The 20,248-nt window shown below is 44.6% G+C and overlaps 1 protein-coding gene across 1 annotated transcript in view; it reads right to left on the bottom strand.

The window, feature by feature from the left end:
- The window catches only part of CREG1 (cellular repressor of E1A stimulated genes 1), a 58,373-nt gene extending 38,896 nt beyond the window's left edge, over positions 1–19,477 (bottom strand). Inside the window, exons 1-2 of the mRNA XM_069202762.1 lie at positions 19,081–19,477; positions 1,181–1,300 (exon numbers count right to left, since the gene is read on the bottom strand). Coding sequence (XP_069058863.1) covers positions 1,181–1,300; positions 19,081–19,374 — 414 coding nt within the window. The 5' untranslated portion in view covers positions 19,375–19,477. The remainder of the gene's footprint in view (positions 1–1,180; positions 1,301–19,080) is intronic.
- Positions 19,478–20,248: the final 771 nt, after the last annotated feature.

Raw genomic sequence — 20,248 nt, forward strand, 5'->3', positions numbered from 1 at the left:
GAAGCTGCAGAAAGGGAGGCCTTGGCTACAATCTGGTGCTTCGCAAAGAGCTGTTACAAAAATGCAGCTGTGTATATATTAGTTATTTTGTGCTCGTAGGCTCCAAAGGCACTTTTTGGATTGGACCAGGGCACTTTTGATTATGGAGAGAGGGAGAGATGGCGAGAGAGAGAGAGAATGACTGTCTCGGCGGGGGGTGGGAGGGAGGTTAGATAGGATGTTACAGAGAGATGGATGCAGAAAGCACGAAAGAGTTCTGTGTGTGAAAGTGGTTACTAATTCTTGTAAAAGCCATGGGACCAAACCTCTGACCAAACTGCCAGATCCGACCCCAAATCAATGGTCTATCTCAAAAATCGGAACCGTAGGAAGGTCCCCCCTGGTCACCTCAAAAGAGAAAGATACCCCACTGAATCGGTCTCTCCACTGACACATTTCTGTACAGCAATACGTATGTATGTATAGAAGCCCACCAAAAAAGATAATGAGTTTTTATGTGACAGAAAACAGGGATATTGTGATGATCTAGAGTTGTGGCAGTTTATTTACACCAGTTTAAAGGATATTGCCTGAATCTCACTACCAGTCTTTACTCTTCCTTTACATGATGGAGATTTAGGTCTGTCAAGGTGGCATGGGGATGATATTGTGAAAACATCTAAATGAGATAAAAAAATCCTTATCATCAGCTAGTTCTATTTTATTGTGTTGGTCGTTTATTTAGCACACATTCTATTAGCTTGCTTTGCAAGACCAGGTACTTGATTCCCAATATTTCACAGAAAAAGTGACTTACAAGTTTGGCTTTCCCTGTTTGTTGTCAGCATTTGACTCGTACACCACAACTTGAATGAAGCAACGCTTTACTGGACTACTGCTGCTGTAGAGACTGGCCTACAAGGTTTGTGCTGTAAAATATATAATTTCACCAATTTATGTCGAACTTTTTGCGTTGAAAGAACTCTTAACATTCTCCGAGGAGGCCGGGCTGACTTGCTTCGCTCGCTGCATTTCAGCTCAGGTATTACGCCCAGCTATGGGTGGTGTCCATGCAGGCCATGGGAGCAGCCAGTGCTGGACACATGGCCATTCCAGTGATGGGAATGGGAGACAGCCTACTAAAGAACAGCTTGGGCCCCTGCACTATTTTTTTTAAAAACAAATGAAGCACTTTGCATACCGTTTGAATGATTCCAGAGAGGATTATGTGCGCGCACAGAGGACTCTGGGGATCGTACTTCTCTTTCCTGCAGAAATGGGTTTGTGCCAAGGACATAGTCAAGGAGGCAGCTGGGTTCACCTGAAAGAAGTAAAAGCAAAGATATTGGATACGATTTAAACAAAGTAGTTTTGCACTTGCAAAGCCTGTAGGGCGAGAAAGCCTGCTTTACGAGCGCAAAACAAACGCGCAATGTAACAAGGTGATATATTTAGAGACACAAAGAGATTTGCAACTTGGAATTTCCACATTCTTACCCTTTCCGAATCGCAAGCGTGACAGATCACCCTTCTTCGCACTTTGTAATAACAAGAACATGTCAAGGCTTTTCTCCCACCTCTGCTGTGCTCACAAGCCAGCACCTACAAAGACTTCAAAGGAGGGGATATCCATTCACAGAGAAGGATGTGTCCATGAGGGACACCTTCCACTTTGTTAATGCAGGTTGTGGGCATGCAGGGAGAGACAAGTGTATGCTCCCCACCGGACGTCCACTGCATCATACTGTTTTACTTGTCAATTGCATGCCCATGGCCGAGTGAGCGTTAGGGGCTGCAACGCTGGCATTTTTTTAATGCAGGAATTGAGGTCTGCTAGCTAGCATTCAGAGGGATTTGTAAACTGTTACTTTCCTCATTAATATTAATGGCACACAGATCTTGTGGAATACTACAAAAATCATTTTTTGGGCATTGATGGATCAGTTGCAGCACAAAAAAATCTCGGGCTGCATCACAGGCAGTGATTAATGTAACTGCATGTGGATAGTCACTAGTTAACACCCCAGGAGTGACAAAAGTTGTTTATTAAGAAGCACCACCCAGCTACAAGGTGGAATGATGCCAGCTGATCCAAGGCAGATCTCCACTTCACTTATCTAAACTTTCTAAGAACACATAAGAAGATACCACCTCATGACAACGGGACTGTGATGAGGATACCACAGGAAGGTAAAGAGTAAGTGAAGGGTCAAGGTCCAAGACAAAGTGGAGGAGTTAAAAAAAAAAAGTGAAAATTTAAAGATTTACGTCGACTTTCTGAAACTGATCACTCTTTTGCCAAACTAATAAAAAAAAATAACCAGAATATGAACCATTTTTATGTCAGTCACTCTAAAGGATCACATACAATCCATTGTCTGTCCAGCATCTGGGTGTCTGAACAGTTTATCTCATCAAGTCTTAATCTCTCTGTGTCCCACTCTCTCTTTTGTACTCTTTTCTGCCTTTTGCATTTGTTTCTATCCGCTTCTACTTTCTATTCCAGTCTTTTTAACACTGTCTACCAATCTATTTGCCCCACGTCCTTATGTTCCATTTATTTTGCCTGCCACCAACATTCCCCAAGTCCCTGTGCCTTCTAAGTCCCCTTACAACACCCATCGCTCTCTCTCTCTTGCATCTCAGCACAAAGACCCCCGCCAAAGATGTCCATGGATCACATTTTGGTCACATTACAACTTCTAGATTTGGCGCCCAGAGTAAGTTTTAAACTGCAGACTGTCACTCCAGCTCCTGAACTCTCCCCATCCCCTCCCGTCGCCCCGACCCTTACAAATTCCAATGGACAGTTTGTTTTCATCTCACAAAGAAAACTTGTAGACCAGGAAGGTTCTGCTGCGCACCTCACTTAACGAAGTGCTTCCGTGTTTTTGCTGTTAATGTTGATGTAATTTCCTTTCAAAACTAAAGGCAGATACATTTACATTTCCAATAATGTGAAAATAATGAAAAACTGGATTGATGTTAGGATTCCTCTTTCAGATATTGACTGAGGCTCTGGCACCAGCAGTAGCCGCTGTGACTCTTGGCGCTACGCTTTTGGGGAAGGAGAAAAGACAGTGACCAGCAAAGGCCAGGGCAGTCCTCCTCACATATATGCGCCAATGTTTAGAGTGCAGAAATCATGATTTTACTGTACAAAGAATTCAGGTTCTCTCAGGACAGTCTTTTCTCCTTGGGCATTATGTCAAACCCCATGTCACTGAACATCAAAATGTCCTTTCCTTAGGCAGGCTATACAATTGTCCCTGGAATCGTCCAACTAGTACAAAATGAGTTTACTTAGAGCCCTGACGCTGATCTACCTCTTGAAGAGAGCGAGAGAGAGAACTCAACCACCACAATTGCATTCTGATGTCTGTTCCTCACTCCCGGAGGGTGATTTGGTCCAGTTCCTACAGCGGATCCTGGGTGGGTGGACTCAAGTGTACCTTCTCCTTTTATCACCTGACTGGCTACGGTCTCCCATAGGGTGTTGCTATGGGATTGGAGTCTTTGTTTTTAGCTGTCTTTTAACTACCATCTCATATGATGGGAAGCTCCACCCCTTTTTGTGTGTGAGTGCAGTCATGGCTGCCGTGTTGGTGACATTCAGAAAAAAGTTCTGGCTCCCTCCTCTCCTTGTGATGTCTGCTGCCCCACATGCGGGAGCCGGCAACCGTTGTGATACGTCCCATAATCTGAAGAGATGCACCAGTTGACTAAGCTCCACCAGTGGCCATAGACATTTCTCTCGCCTGTTCCTACAAGCTACTACCCTCCAGGCAGTGCTTTGTGGTCTATAGAAAGCTCCTTGTGCAGCCTTTACTGGCCCTAAAAGAGGGCTACACTGCAGAACCTCTTAACCTCTCCACGTGCTGTATGTCAAACCAGTGCCACAGGCAATCATCCGATCCAGATGACCAAAACAAAAATTAATCCAAGCCTCGGCTAGCCATCTACGGTGCGTACTCATGTTTATCTGCATTCACGGTTCACAAATTTTGGATTTGTTTTGGTTGTCTGGATTGGATGATAGGTGGCAATCAGACGTAGACAAGTGCGAAGAAGAATCTGTAGTAATATATTGAGATCGGGGTGTGCATGTTTGCTTTATGGATTTGCCAGTATTTGTGGGTCAATGAAACAAGCGGCGAACAGATGTCTGCAATATTGAATTATAAATTAAAAGTACATTAAACAAGAGGATGCCACCTCACAGATGTTGAGGTCTATGAAGGAAATTTAGAAATGGGTGCTTTGAGAACATTTACTTAGGATTTCCTGAATAAAGTTGGGTGAGAAATCAGATTATAGCACTGACGAAGTGGTAAACACCACAAAACACATACTGGCTGTTGGTTATCTAAAATAGTCAGTTTTTGGCTGATGGTCATCTAAATGACGAACATGTTTTTAAGATTTTAATTAAATAATCTATGGTGACAATGGTACATTACTGTTAGACTGACTATATATTTTAATAAATGATTGTACAGTTCAATATAAAAAATTTGTTTTTCAATGCATTGATGTAAATAATGTGAGGAAATGTGGTGTAATATATGGTGAGGATGTGCGACCTCACTGCGGAATACACCCATGAAACCAACTTGGAACCAGTAAGGCTCACTGGCTAAACCTTAACTCAATCCTGGGTATCTGGGGCTTCAAGCAGTGAGGTTTTAAAAAAGGAACATGTGTAAAGCGTTTAGAAGTACTAAAACAACAAAATGAGAAAGACACACAACACAAAAGAAATCTGACACCATTGTATAGAAACAGATTTAAATTTTAAGAATTTTAAGTCACTGAAACAAACTAAATCCACCGGAAAATTCTGGAAATACAGATTTTCAAGTAAAACTTGAATCTCAGCATTTTACTCAGTAACACAAACAAGCACTGGTAAACGCAAAGTTTGGAAACTTAGTAAAACCTTTAAAGAGTTGTTTGGTTATTCTGATGCACGTTGGGTGACCAAATCTGACAACTGGAAGGTAAGAGAAGTCAATGAGGAGTAGTAGGACTGTTACTTTGGCACCAAAGTAGTCTAGTTCCAGGAGCTATGGCAAACCACCACAGACATCAATGGAGTGATCCAGTTTCAAAGGATGTTGAAGATGCTGTAAGATGTTAAGGACACTGTATGGTCAACATGGTTCCTCCTGGGGTTACTCCTCAGGCCACTGTCCAGGTGGGTAACTTTAGCCACAATGGTCAATTTCCCTTGGTCCAGCAAAGGTCCAGCTGACATTGGACTACTGGTTTCCAGTCACAGTGAAACCAGCAGGTTCCTTTTTGGGAAGGCCAGTATCTGTCTTGGGCTACCAAACTGCACCCTGACGACACTCCAAGTTCCAGCAGACTTGGGTGCAACTTTTGAACATCAGGACTTTGTCATCCAACTGCACGTCAGTGGTCAGCAGCAATCAGGTGATTGTGGCTGACTGGCCAGGACGTGCTTCTTCAGGTTTGTGGCCCTGGTGAAATAACAGGAAGTCAGCCAATTGAGACTTCTGTCTTCAGCTTGGGAGCAACTTTTCCAGAAGCCAGGCACCACAGGCACAGTCCTCTCTTTCCGAATCCAAGGATCAGCAGATGCAGCCCAGTCTTTGGTGCAGCCTCTCTTTCCTTTTTTCTTCATGTCGCTGTATGTTGCAATTGCTCTATTCTTATAGCATCTCATCTTTTAGTATTTATGGAGGAGACAAAACTTTCTGTAGCAGCCACTCAATGGCTCGCTCTCAAAATATTTATTTTATCATTTTCAAACTATTTATTTTATGATTTTATAGAGCACATAATAGCTAAATAGGTGCCCTGGGGATAAAAAAATATTTACAAATTATCCAATTAGATAAAAAAAATACACAGATGCAGTAATATGTATTAATAATTACTGTTGGAAAAGTCAAGACTGTAGTTGTTTCTTAAAACTCAACATATTAGCCTCAGAATGAAGAGAGAGCAAAAGTTTGATCCAACATTTAGCCATCAGATGTGCAAATGATGGATCACCCTGCTCGGTTTTACATAGACTAGGGGCTTGTTTGTTTGGGTTGAGTTCAGTAAAAATTTACCCTGTGACAAGGCAATCACAACAAGAAACAGCTAAGGTGCAACTCTGCACGATCTCTCTTTTTAGGCACACAGATAAATGGGGATAAAAGGCTTAGAGGTACCCATATCAGACTAGGGCTAAGTAACATGGTGTGAACAGGCCCTTTTTGCAGGGTTATTCCCAAACGTTTTGCCTTCTTTCCCCTATTGTTTTTCCAGATGTGCTGTGTTAGCTTTTGGACTTTGGGCATTTTACCACTGTTAACCTGTGCTAAAGTAACATGCTATCTGTCTAAAATGTACTGGTGATTGGTTGCCCCTTGATTGGCATATCTGATTTACTAGCAAGTCCCTACTACAGTACACAGTGTGTGGCTAGGGCCTATACATCAAATGCTATTAGTGGGCCTGCATCTTTGATTGTGCCACCCACGAGTAGCCCTGAAAACATGTCACAGGCCTGCCATTGTAGTGCTTGTGTGTGCAGCTTTAAACTGCCATTTCAACCTGGCAAGTGCACCCACTTGCCAGGCCCTAACCTTCCCTTTTTTTTACATGTAGGTTACCGTTAAGGAAGGCCCAAGGTAGACCCATGGGCAGGGTACAGGTAATTTAAAAGGTAGGACATGTAATGGTGGGTTCTACATGTTGTGATAGTGAAACACTGCTAACTTCGTTTTTCACTATTGCAAGACCTATCTCTCCCGAAGGATAACATGGGGATTGCCTTGAAATATATTTTAAGTGTAATTTCTTATTGGAAGCAGATAGATATAGAGTTTGGAGTCTATGAACTCACAATTTAAAAATACATCTTTTGGTGAAGTTGTTTTTTGAATTGTAAGTTTAAAAATGCCACTTTTAGAAATTGGGCATTTTTTGCTTAACCATTCGGTGCCTCTGCCTGTCTCCTGAATACACGTCTGAGTCAGAATGACAGTTGGGCTGTTTGTTAATTCACTATAGACAGTCACACAAAGGGAGCTGAGGTGTGCCCCACATATCCTGATACCCCATCACCAGGCTTATGGGTCTTACTGAGCTAGAGTGGTGGGAGGAGCTGAGAGTTGCACCTGAATGGGACTGTGCCTGTCCTCACACAAAGGCTCACTCCAACCCTGTGGAGTGGGTCTGGGGCCACGGCAAGGAAAGGCAGGGTCTTGTGCACTACAAAGACCTCTCTTTCAAGTTTGCCTACTTCAAAGACAGAAATAGGTATAAGTACTGGACATCTGACACCACAAAGTTAGAATCCTTCTGGACTGAGGAAATTCTGCCAGGAAGAAAATCTGGATGCTGTAGGGGGGACTGCCACTCTGTCTGTAGCTTTGTTGTGCTGGCCTGCTGCTTTCTGCTTCTGTCCTTGGAGTGAAAGGACCAGACTTGTCTTTTTACATCCTGCTGTCAAAGGTCCTCCAAGGGCTTGGACTGAGCTTGCCTCCTGTTAAGAAGTCTCAGGGACATCAAAGACTTCATCTACCAGCACCTGGGCTCGCTTGCTGAGAGTTGTCAAGTGGTGTCAAATCTAGTTCCTGGGCCCTTGAGAGTGAGTTCTGGTGTAACAAGGAAGTAACTAGTGCATTGACTTCCAGAATGACTTCTGAACCGGCGCCCCTGTCTGCACGAGAGCCATGATCTCTGCTGAGTGCAATGACTGTGACCTACAACGCAGGCCTGACGCCACCACAGCACCTCCGAAGTCCCGCCACAGCGGCACCCGACTGACTCCACCACAGCCTCTGTGGCCCTGTGGTGTGATTGCGACACTGCAAAGTCGATACCTTGCGTCTTGACCTGCTGGATTCATCTACCCTGCCCTGTCATAAGGAAATTATGCCTTGCCACCAATGCCGCATCACCTCCTCTGCACCTCTGCAACCGTAAAGAACCGACACCTCACCTCCCCTGCCTGGCAGTAAGGATCTGACACCTCACCTCCCCGGTGGCAGTAAAGAACCAGCACTGCACTGGGTCCAGCAACGCCTCGCCGACTCCATGCAACGTCTTTGTTTCGTCATTGTTTTCCAAGGTACTGTAACTGGGGACTACCTGACTCCATGGTCGCCAAACTACCTTGCGGGTGGTGCTGGACTGTTGGAAGCGAATCCATTAAGCCACTTTGGTAGCCCCACTTGGAGCTATTGTGCTTCTAAGAGCTACACTACATTTAATATTTAATCTTTGAAAATTCATATCTTCACTTGTGTATATTGGATTTTTATCGTTTTGGTCCTGTTTTACTCAGATAACTATTGGATATTTTTCTAAACTGGTGTGGATTTCTTTTGGGCTGTTTTCACTGCGTTACTGTGTGTGTGTGTTTATATATATAGATATATATATACATATATATCTATCTATACACATATACACACACACACACAAATACTTTACACATTGCTCTTGAGATAAGCCTAACGGCTTGAGCCAAGCTATCAAGGGGGTGAGCAGGGGTTATGTTAGCTGTGTGACTCCCTTACCCTGACTAGAGTGGCGGTCCCTGCTTGGACACAGTGCAAACCACTACCAACTAGAGACTCCATTTCTAACACATGGCATTTGTGGTGTTGGTGGAACTACAACGCCTCGGCCTGGCAAATGGTGATTAGTTTGTCCTTGTTGCACTCTAAGAAGCTTGTACATTGTAATGTTGGATGTTGTTAATTTCATATGAACGTGCTCTTAAATAGAGTGCGTGGTAATTCAATCTACCTGCCTTGCACAGCTTATCACAATGTGAATGGTGTGGCTTTGTTTGCCAACTGGACCACTTGGTCCTCAGCCCAATCAGGGCTGAGGGGCGAACACGGGCAAAAACCCAGTTACAGAAGCAGGGGGGATGCCCCCTTAAAATTGTTTATTGAACTGCTGCCGCTTACAGTGCAGCAAGGACAAATGCATCTTTATATAGAGAGGTTTTGTCACTCTCAAAGTAAAGTGCCTCCTTTCCTGGCACTTCTCCAGACTTCAAAACCAAGAAGAACTTCACTTGCCTCCAGACATGATTGAGTAACAAGATTTTATCTCAGTTAACAGATTTAATGTGTTTACTGGTGTATTTCTATGTTCGCAGCTGTGCATTAGTGCATTTATGCAAAACAGGTATTAAACAAAGAAATGCAAAAGAAGGGTGAGCATAGTGAATGTAGACCTCAGACAGCATGACCATCTCACCTGTTTCCAGTATTAAGCTTTCATTTGACAGACTAATGCATTATGGGATAGCTGCTCAGTCACATTTGTTGCAATGCAGTTAGGCTTAGCAGGTAATTGGTGGTACCAACGGCTTATGGGGCCAGGCCAGCTAGAGGTGCCCTCAGGTCAGGACTGTCCCCGTCTGGTGCTCCTTACCTCCTCACACCTTCCTTGTTTTGCTTTCTACCTCCCGTCTTTTATTGCTGTTCTCTTGTCACACACCGCGTATTTTTTTTTTTTTTTGTTTTAACATTACACAAGAGCCTGGGCTGCTGTGCAATATGGGTTTTAAAGAAACGTAGGTCGTCTCAAAGCGATTGTTTTTTTGTTTGCTTTTTTATTTAAAGCCTATGTGCTGTGCAACATGTAAAAAAACATTGACATAGCCAATATATCTTGCATAGGCGAGACCTATTGGCTTTGCCAATTCTTGTTTACATTTTGTTTCAGAAGTGCTAATAGGTAAAAACTTTTGTATGCATAATAAAAGAAAATGTTATATACATTATAAAAATCAAATGTGACAAGGGTTATATTGGTATGACCACAAGAAAAGTGGAAATAAGAATCCTTGAGCACCATAAAAGGGCAAGGCCAGTGAAGCATCTCACAGAACAAGGTCATGATGTGGAACACCAACATTGTATCTTAAATGAGGGAGCTCAGATGAACACAAACTGGGGTAACACCTACCAATGACCTACAAAAGCGAGACCAAGAAATGCTTATGAGGCCCCAAGGATGGAATTGACTGACAACAGATCTAGGGCTATTAAATTGACCATTATTAGAAAAACCTGTCTCCTAAATGTGTCAATAATAACTAGGACTGCAAGTCCTTATAATTCTCCTCGTATTTTAGTAGACCTTTGTCAGTATCAAGGTACGGGCGCAACCCTTAACATCAGAAGCAGTTTATATTCTTGGACCATCCCCTATGACCTACAAATTATCTTGGTTTGGTGGAGGTATACTGTGAATGAGATCAACTACAGTCCACTTTTGTGTTAGAACGACACACGACTAGACCAACTCTACATAGTTGGACACTGGTGAACAGATTCAGCACAAGCAAATATAATAATCGTCAGGAGGTAGCACTTTTAACATGGTAACATAGATGGACTGCAGAGAGAAAAAAAACACACTCTTACCAAAGGTAAGTGATAAGGACCCCAAAGTGCTCCACAAATAATGTAAAAATGAGGCCCATGCAGGAGTTTATTGACTTGGGCACCCACTTTTTTTTTTTAACAAGATGACCACTTTGAAACAATAACGAGGTAGTAACCTTGCTGCGAAGATAAAACGGTCATATCTTTGTGTTGTCCATCCGATGAATTTTCATTTTAAAAGCGCTAGAAAGAACATAGTAATAGAGTACATACAGGCTGGGAAAATATACAGTTCCCATGCTGGATACAATACCCTAATGAGTTATGTCATCGGTTTCCTTATTGCTTTTGAACACAGTACTCTTTGCAGCACCTTGTTGGAAAAGGGATGAATAATTAATAAAACGATAATAGTTGATGACTTCAGGGGCAGCTCCTTCATAAGGGAGGAGGATCGTCGTCCCCCCTCCCCACCAGCAGCAACCGCTACAAATCCTTTCACAATGAAAGGATAATAAACTGTTTATTAAAACTGTAAGAGAAGAAGAACTATTTTGGCAACTCAAGTATTGAAAAATGCACATTAACATAATGTGTTTACAGCAAAAAGAGGGTGCTCATACACCAAATGAGGTGAACAAAGCCACGGTCAGGTTTCCCTCCGACCGTGGCTTTGTTCACCTCACGTGAAAGCAGTTCATTCATTCCAGGAGTTCTTCCGCTATCACAGCAGAGCTGCACCTGCTCCCCCTGGTCGCCATCTTTTCCAAACATTGGAGTGAAGACCACAAACTGTGGCCGCATCTCTCAATTACTAATTAAACCCTGGCTATTTTTAGTGGCACCTCCCTGCCACCTGCCCAAGGAAGGCTCGGCAACCAAGGCTGTAGCGGTAACACGGAGAGGAGAAAACAGAAGTACAATTTGCCTGCAAGTGTTTGTTTCAAGAGGAATGAAATATAGCGGAGGTCTCAAGGTGCCTCAAGTTAGGCATTCTATGAATCATGCTGAACACAAAGATGTGCGTGTTATCATAAGATGTCAGTCAATGCAGACTAAAAGAAACTACAGCAACTGACGATGGGAAAGATTGTAATTGTAATTGTAATTGTAATTGTAATTGTAATTGTGTTGCTGGGCTGGAGAGAGCCTGCAAAGGCTCCCAGTCTGCCTGGGAGCGCCCTGGCTGAGTGCTCCCAGCCAATCCTGACGCGTCTTTGAGAAGCGTCAGGATTGGCAGCAGGGCAGGCTGGGAGCCTGTGTGCTTGCCTGCTGCTGAGACGACGAGGGAGAGAGGAGCAGCGCGAGGAGTACGTTTTTAAAAATGTTATTAATCCCCCCCAGCGGGCGCCCCCCTGCCCCCAGGAATCGCCACGACTGTCAGCATTATGTGTTAATACTGCCTGGCTGCATTATATGGTGACCTATATCTGAAACACAGTTAACATGATTGGGATAAATGCATTATTAACTGCAGCAAAACTATATGACCCATTACACAGTCTATAGGGTGGGTTTTGTACATAACACCAAGAACAGTGGTACAGACGAATAGCATACCAAATGATGCTGAACATAAACTCTCAACTAGAGTCTTAATTGGTGTTTGTCAGTCACAGTGTCAGAAAGACAGGATGTCTTTGGTAGTACATGAAGGGGAGAAAAGAACTGAAATGATGAACGCCAACATGATGTGAGTGATGTATTTTGTGAAAATCAGACAGTTATGATGAAGGCACATGACTCCAAATGGCTGTTTTAAGATGCTTAGACATGTTGCGGACCCCGCCCCAGATTGCACCCCGGGCAGCACTGGGCCATTCTCTGTGTAAACACAACAGGTGGCACACTAAGATCCTTTTGATCACCAGCAAGCATATCGAGGGGAAGACCACCGGCCCAAATTATGTTATTTTACTGTGATCATTGTTTGTAGCGCACGACACAATCTCAAGCATCTTTTGCAGAAGCAAATAACAGGACAAAACCCAACTTCACAGTCATTTACTCCAATTTGGAAGAATAAAATGGCCAGTAAGCCCCGACAGAGATCAAAGCTGTGCTGGTTATAGGGGCCGAAGTTGTTCGGTCCACTGTGCTCCCTTATTGTATCGGTATGGCCCTTACTCGTGAGACTGCCACATTTTTCAGAGTTAAAGAGAGCCATCTGGGTGTTTTGCTCTCTTGCTACAGAAACAAAACAGCCACTTGCAAACACTTTAAATCCCATAGAAAGCTGTGCGGCGCTTTACAGCAGAAAAACGTGTTCCCCGGTGAACAAATCCCGTCAGAGCCTTAAAACACAGACGCACTCGGAGCACGCTTGACCTGGCTTATCGGAAACCTCAGAGCAGCATCCAGTCAAGGAGAATGTTCCCACTTTCCTGCCCAATGCTGGAGGAGCAAATACATTCCCGGGTCACATGGAAGTCAACACTCACATAAAAAAACGATTAAATAACCATGTACAGACTCGTAATGGCCATTCTGCAGCACTGCACGCAGCATTTACAAACAACGACAGGGTTTATTTTATTACAGCCTTGGGCTTGTTTCCTCCTGCATTCTGTCTAGAACAGCACAAACGCAGCAGTTCCTTAAACCTGAAGATTACTTTACAGAAGCTAGTGGAATAAAAGCGAAGTTCAGCACGGAAAAACAAACAGGTTGTGAAACAGTTGTGATCAGTAACATGGATCGTTTTGCTGAGTCACTCTGCAACAACACCAGCTCTGCACAAAAAGTGCAGACCTCATCGTGCCCTCGAGTTATCACACGGCAGCAGGCAGACACGTGAGCAGTCTACGCACGGGGGTCTGCAGCTCACAGGCTCTAGATCTGACCCCAGGAACGGCACAGGCTGTTTGTGACTAACTGCTTCGAGCGAAGACGATACACAGATATCAGAGAACAACATCTTTTTAATATATAACACTTTCTAGAATGGTACAGAAGCCCCAGCAGACCACACAACTGGTTAGGCACGTACTGGCAAAGCCAACATAAATTGTATTTGTATAGCGCTTACTACCCCTGTCGAGGTGTATGCTTTATTTTGATTCAAAACACACGCAAGATGCAAAACAAATGAGAAAAATATTTAACATAAAAAATAAGAAAGTAGCCCAGCGGCCCAAGCGTACCATTTCTAGAATGGAAGTGCACTCTTTTTCAAGCGGGTGTGCACGTGCGTTCCTGAAGAAATGCCCTCATTCTTAGTACACGCCAGCCAATCCATGAAGTGGGCTGGCCCTCTGCCCCATACTCTATACTGTGGTGGGCAGAAACAAAAGGTGATTGGCACCCAAAGAAGCCAATAGCTGAGGATAGTTTATCCAAAGCCCCTGTAGGTGTATGTTTGGAAGACGTGGCTGACGAGCACGCTATATTTTCCCCTATGTCAGCCCTAACAATGCACAGTCCTAGACAATGCACATTACCCAGAAGGAAGGAGGACTGGGTAAGGTTGGGTAAGGTTTGCGGGCATACCAGCAGGTGTTTGAAGACTTCCCAGCTGCGGAGAACAGTCTGATGGCGGGTTTTATTTGGACTGCTGCCCACCACCTCCAACCAGACCGTCACGCAGACCCATTTTCTGCTTTTAACACAACACTCGATCTGGTTTCTGAGGGCATGTAACACGCCATGCCATCCTGCATCTATAATGTCATGATCTGCGGACGGAGCCGTCCTCTGGACCCAAGCACAACTCTTCTCTTGATTTACTATACCTTCAACACGTGTGGCTTCTCTATTGGATGTACTCATTTAGAAGCAAGCAAGCAAGCCCTGCATGCCACATCGAAACTCTCCAACTCAGATGCATCTGATATCACTGGCTGCTCTAGATGGTTATTATTTTTATTTAATCAGAAGAATCCTAGAATCCAATCCTCTGGCTCGGACCTGTAAGGCGAAGGTCATCTTTCATTTCTTTACGTTTGTCTGAAAGATGACAAAGGTGTATAAAGGCATATTTAGAAGGAGGGCACGGCTGGCTACAAGAAAGCAGAGTTTATTATTTACCCCTGTTCTCAACACTGAGATGTGCAAATTGCGACAAGTTTGTGAAAGGGGATGAAACTTATGTATTTAGAGGTTGCATCACAGGTATTCCATTCCCATTCGCCGGGGGGTTCTAAAATGGCATGAATAATAAATGTTAATTAGGGAGATATCTATACCCAACCTTGTGTAATTGGCATTCGAGGGAAAGCAGACCACCATCCCTCAAATGATCAAATGCGACCACAAAATTGCCCGGGCTTACTTTACTGGTCAAACACATGCAGTATTTGAAATGCTCTTTTAAGGCCAGAGCAGTGCTCCTCAGCACCAATCCTGACAATGTAGGTGATGCAGTCTCTCAACTTAGCGAGGACGAGTGCAAAATGTCATCTCTAATGAGATCCTGATTTGCTTGGTCTGCTAAAGGTTATATCAATGCATCACAAAAAGAAATCAGTGTGGACTAAGAAATCAGTGTGGACCAAAACTTGCCTTTCTACCCTGTCCCATAGCAAACCTAACACACCGTAAATGTTTAAAGATGCTCAGTCCATGGTGGGCCACATCACTAAGGAGGAGAAGAGATGCAAGCCCTGCTACTCTCAGCCAGGAAGCATTACCAGTAACAGGCAGGCACCACATTACATACAGCATGCAAGATCCTCAAAAAGCAATAATTGTCTCTTGCTACTCAAGGTCTTTGCATTGTATTATATGGATTTGGTTATTCCATATAGTAATGTTTCACACAAGGGGGGTCATTCTGACCCCGGCGGGCGGCGGGAGCCGCCCGCCTGGAGGGAACCGCTAGAATCCCGCTGCGTGGTCACAAGACCGCAGTGGGTATTCTGGGTTTCCCACTGGGCTGGCGGGCGACCGCCAAAAGGCCGCCCGCCAGCCCAGTGGGAAACAGCCCTCCATGAGGATGCCGGCTCCGAATCGAGCCGGCGGAGTGGAGGTTGTGCGACGGGTGCAGTGGCACTCGTCGCGAATTCCAGTGTCTGCAAAGCAGACACTGGAATTCAAAGTGGGGCCCTCTTACGGGGGCCCCACGACACCCCTCACCGCCAGGAACAGGATGGCGGTGAGGGGGTCAGAATCCCCCATGGCGGCGCAGCAAGCTGCGCCGCCATGGGGGATTCCCAGGGCAGCGGAAAACCGGCGGGAGACCGCCGGTTTTCCTGGTCTGACCGCGGCCACACCGCCGCGGTCAGAATGCCCTGCGGGGCACCGCCAGCCTGTTGGCGGTGCTCCCGCATCCCTGGCCGGGTCGGAATGACCCCCAAAGTCTCTTGGCATATGAAAAAGTATCACTTTAAGATTCACATATAAAGGAGAATGTAATATAGAAGCACACTGAAATATGGAAATGTTACACATTATCAGACTCTAAACATGACAGCCAAATGCTCACACCCCCAAGTCGAGAAACCTTTTCGTCCCTGTACCATCTACTCAGCTGCAAGTCTTAGATCTCCATTGCCACTGGATATAGGTAGGGCACCCTCTTCCCTCCCTCCAATATTCCCCTACTGCTGAAACCTTTGGGCTCTGCTCTTTCCCAGTCTGACCCAGGGAACTCCCAAGAGTTTCCATATTGCCCTTACAAAATCAGTCTTGCAGGTCCTGCAAAGAGATCTTCAAAGCCTGCAGGTACAGATGGGGTACCCACCACTCCTGCTGTGGGTGAAATGTGAACTACCCTCTCACCAGGGCCCTACTCTGGGCCACCTTTTGGCCACTCACACACAGACGGTCATGGTACTCCTACGAAGGGCCAGTGGCTACCTACTCTCCACACCTGTAGGTTATGCACAGAGATCTCCAAGGACCTCAAGTACAGTTTTGCCACTCATGCTCTAAGTGATGCAGCAGGGTTGATTAAATCAGTTGTTGTTAACCAGTGGTCCGGGATCCTCTACGGCTCCGCGAAGCCTACTCAGGGGTTCTGCAACTGCTTTTAAATTAAATAGTATTAACAGATTAATAAAGTGAATATTAATAAAGAAGCAGAATGTGCAATTAAAATGTTTAAAACATTATATAGACTTGAAGGAATTTAACATTGGAAACTAAAAATTAAGGTAGTATCTTCATATTGATTCATGAGATCACTGTAAGTGCATTAAACAGAATATAGTGTAGAGAATGAGTGGCCTCAATTGAATTTAGAAAAGCTCCAACCTTACAATTTAGATTTTTTTACAATTGTTTGTGAATTAAATAAAATATTTCATTTGTATATTTTTTTGAAGAATGCTTGTTTCTGTATTTGTACGTATTGTTCTGCTGCTCAAACTATTGAAAATGCTCAAGCCAGGGTCCCCAGCGTCTAGTAAATAAGAAGTAGAAGTGGCTGGATTACAATAATTATTCAGTGGGGTTCTCTGGGTTACAGGAATGATTAAGAGTGGGCCCACAAAAGTCTAACGGTTAAGAACCAATGGACTAAATTATGTGGCATAATGCAGCACATATTTTGGTAGTATTATTTCATAATTTTTCAATCTTTACACATAGTAATAGTCTGGGTAAACAGTTCACCTCATTTAACAACCAAATACACAAATAAGCAACTGAAAGATGACAAGTTATCCACTGCAAAGAGCCTTCCACTGCATGCAAATATGTTGCAATGCTTTCAGTAACTTCAGATTCGTCTTAGGTAGAAACAAAATGTTTTTGTGAAAATCTACAGTTTATCCAGCAGATGACAGATTATGTGGAAACCCCCTAATTATGTAAAAAATAAATAAAAATAAAAAAAGGCAGCGGCCCTGCATAATTCTAATCGCTCTGATCATATTACAGCCCATTTTTAAGTAACCACTAAGTCCCATGTCACTACCTTCCGCCCTCACCACCACCACATTCCAGCGCTTTAATTGCAGGTCCTTCACTTGGATCTCTATGGCCCTCGCCCTCTGATACAGGTAGGACACCATCTGCTCTCGGTCTCTCCGAGGCAGTCCATAAAATGGACAAGTTCTGAATGCATTCACTTTAATTTAAAAGGGGCAGTACCATCACTTTTCAGCACTGGTGCAATTTTTTTATTGGAAAAGATCTAACACTTCTCATTAGGATACAGGTGCGCAAAAACAGGTCTCCACCATGCTTATGTTCAACGAAAAAATCATCCCGAGCTACTACTATTATTGGTGCAGTAACAGTGACCATGTCAAACAAGATAACAATAGAGGCCACCACATGCAAGGTTGCCAACAATGATCACATCAATTTATCAGGAACAGTCGCCAGCAGTAATGTAAAAAAGGCTTTGTCAATGTGAATACCTCTACATGTGTATTACATCACAGCCATAGCTTTAATGTCTGACACTAAGGTAATAATATTAGTAATAAGGTGTTCCAAACACCGCATGATTTATCACTCAAATATCAGCTTTAATTATATTTTGGAAATTCAACCCTTTTTCTTCAGACATCACCTTATGAGTTCTGAAAATAAAAGCATTTTCATCTTGAATGCATTCTATATAATTTTGTTGTACATATAATAATTCAACTAAGTAAAAGCTTCTAATTTAGTAGAGTGGGTTGCACATTGGCGAGCTGCCTACAAGTTGATGGAGAGCTGCCAGTAAACTCATGAGCTACTCCTTGGAGAAGACTGCGCTAGAATATTGAATATCTGCACATCTCTATTTCCTTTTAAGGCACTGCTCGCAGGAATTTGTTACTCATTGCTCTGGGGCAACCCTGTGCTTTAATTACCCCTTGTTCTTTCAGTCCTTTAGCCATAGGTCCAGAACACAGATGTCTATGGGCATTAAGAACAGGTGCACGGAGTGACCACAGCCCATCACTGGGCACCCATTGGCCTCTATATCGAGCCCCTGTCTTTTCACCACCCAACCTCTTCCTACAATACGGACCCTTGCCTGCAGGTCCTATGCAGAGATCTCTCTGGCCCTCCAATAGTGTTAGATCCAATGCTTTAAATGGAAACAGAGAAGTGCAGGCACTCAGTATTTGGAGTACTTCTTTGCTCCTGAGACGAGCTGTACTCTCCTGTTAAATGTAATGCAGCAGTGCTAAGAACTGCAGGTAGTCTCCTTTTCAATTAAAGAAGCATTGTAGCAGTGCTAAGACGTGCAGTACAGGTTCTCAGCGCCTTGAGACCCTCACGTGAGTAGCCATGCATTACAAATATTGATTGATTGATTTGAGTGCTGGGTTGGGCACCCCAGGGGTGTAGCTGGGAAAGTCAGATTGGGGAGAGGGGGTGAGTTTCAGATTTTCTGACAACCAGGCTGCGATACAATGTTTAAATACATTATATGACAAGCAGGATGCATGAGAGGGGCTTACGGTGCAGTGGATGGACAGATGAATTTTGACTGGTGGGAGTACCAAGAGAGAAAATACAATATTTTGTAAAATAACCAATATTTTTGAGGACTTTCAAAACAGAGACAGGGAGAGGGTACGTGTGTGTTTTTGTCTCGGTGTATGCAAAAAATTCCAGCTGAAATACCAGACTGAAAGGACCTGTACTCAATTATTTATCAGAACCTACATTTATCAGGAGGGTAGCACCCCAAACACGCCCACCCCCACGCTACAGCCAGAGGCACCCCGGTCCTCTGGATCACCTACAGGACCCCCTCACCCTCAGGGCTCCCTTCCGCCCCAGTCATGTTCTGGGTCACCCCTAGGCTCCCCCCAAAGACTTGGGGGGTCCTTCACCCCCTCACCGTCAGGTCCTGCACGGAGATCTCCATGTTCGTCAGGTACAGGTAGGGCACCCCGCTGCCCTGCTTCAGGGGCCCGTCGCTGACCGAGAACACGTTGGCGAAGGGCTTCCCCTTGACGGGCTCGTGCGAGGACAGGGTGGCCAGCGCGCCCCAGTCACAGCGGTGCGCCACGAAGCGCGCCACCCGGGCGGTCTCGTTACGCGGCGGCAAGGACGAGGGAGCGACCTCCAGGCTCAGGCAGAGCCGCAGCCCGGCGAGGAGGGACAGCAGCAGGGCAGGGTACGGCGGACTCATGGCTGCGGGGACGCCGGAGGAGCGAGGAGGGCGCGCGGCAGGGTAAGGACTTCTGACAGGCCAGAGGCGCAGCCCCGGCCCGGCCAGGCAAAGGGGCGGGGCCAGAGCCCAGCGGCTGTCCACACCGTTTCCCCATTGGTAAGAGAATACGTGTAAGTCACGCCTTGTTGTCTTCTATTGGCTGGGCCCTGGAGTCAAACCCGCCCACCTGTAGGTCGCGTTATTGAGAAGAGGATGGGTGGAACCTGTTACCCCGCTCAGCCAATAGCGATGGGCTGCGCTAGCATCTACCAATACCAGCGCACTCAGAAGTTAAAGCAGGCGTGGTGCAGCGTATTGATGTTTATCAACAACTCTCACGCTGCACGAGGATACTGGCCTGGGCAGGGTCTGCACCGCCCAGCCTAATACTGTCTAAGGCAGGGGTCTCCAACCGTATCTGTAATTAGAGCTACTTATATTCAATGAATTTAATAACAAGCTACTAATAATATTAATATGCTAACACTGATCTCATCAGCGAAGACGGCCACTCAATGTAAGATTATCAGCAGTGATCAACTCAGTTCATCCGGCAGGGTTGCCAGCATTATTGTGAAAAACGTTTCATCAATTTAGAATGCCTCAACATTGTATATACACGACAGCCGTTACTGCAACAACTCTGTCACTAAGTTAACAAGTATACTAATAAGTCTCCCCAACACCTTTTAATTTCTCACTCAATTATCAGCTTTAATATGTTTTGGAAATCCTACCATGTTTTCCAAAAACATCAGCTTCTGAGTTCTAAAAATACACACATTTTTGTCTTGAATATACACATTTCATTTTTGGGATACATATATTAAATCAACCAACCAAAAACCTCTAG

Source organism: Pleurodeles waltl, chromosome 8 (assembly GCF_031143425.1).
Source record: "Pleurodeles waltl isolate 20211129_DDA chromosome 8, aPleWal1.hap1.20221129, whole genome shotgun sequence".
In the NCBI taxonomy this organism is placed as follows: domain Eukaryota; kingdom Metazoa; phylum Chordata; class Amphibia; order Caudata; family Salamandridae; genus Pleurodeles; species Pleurodeles waltl.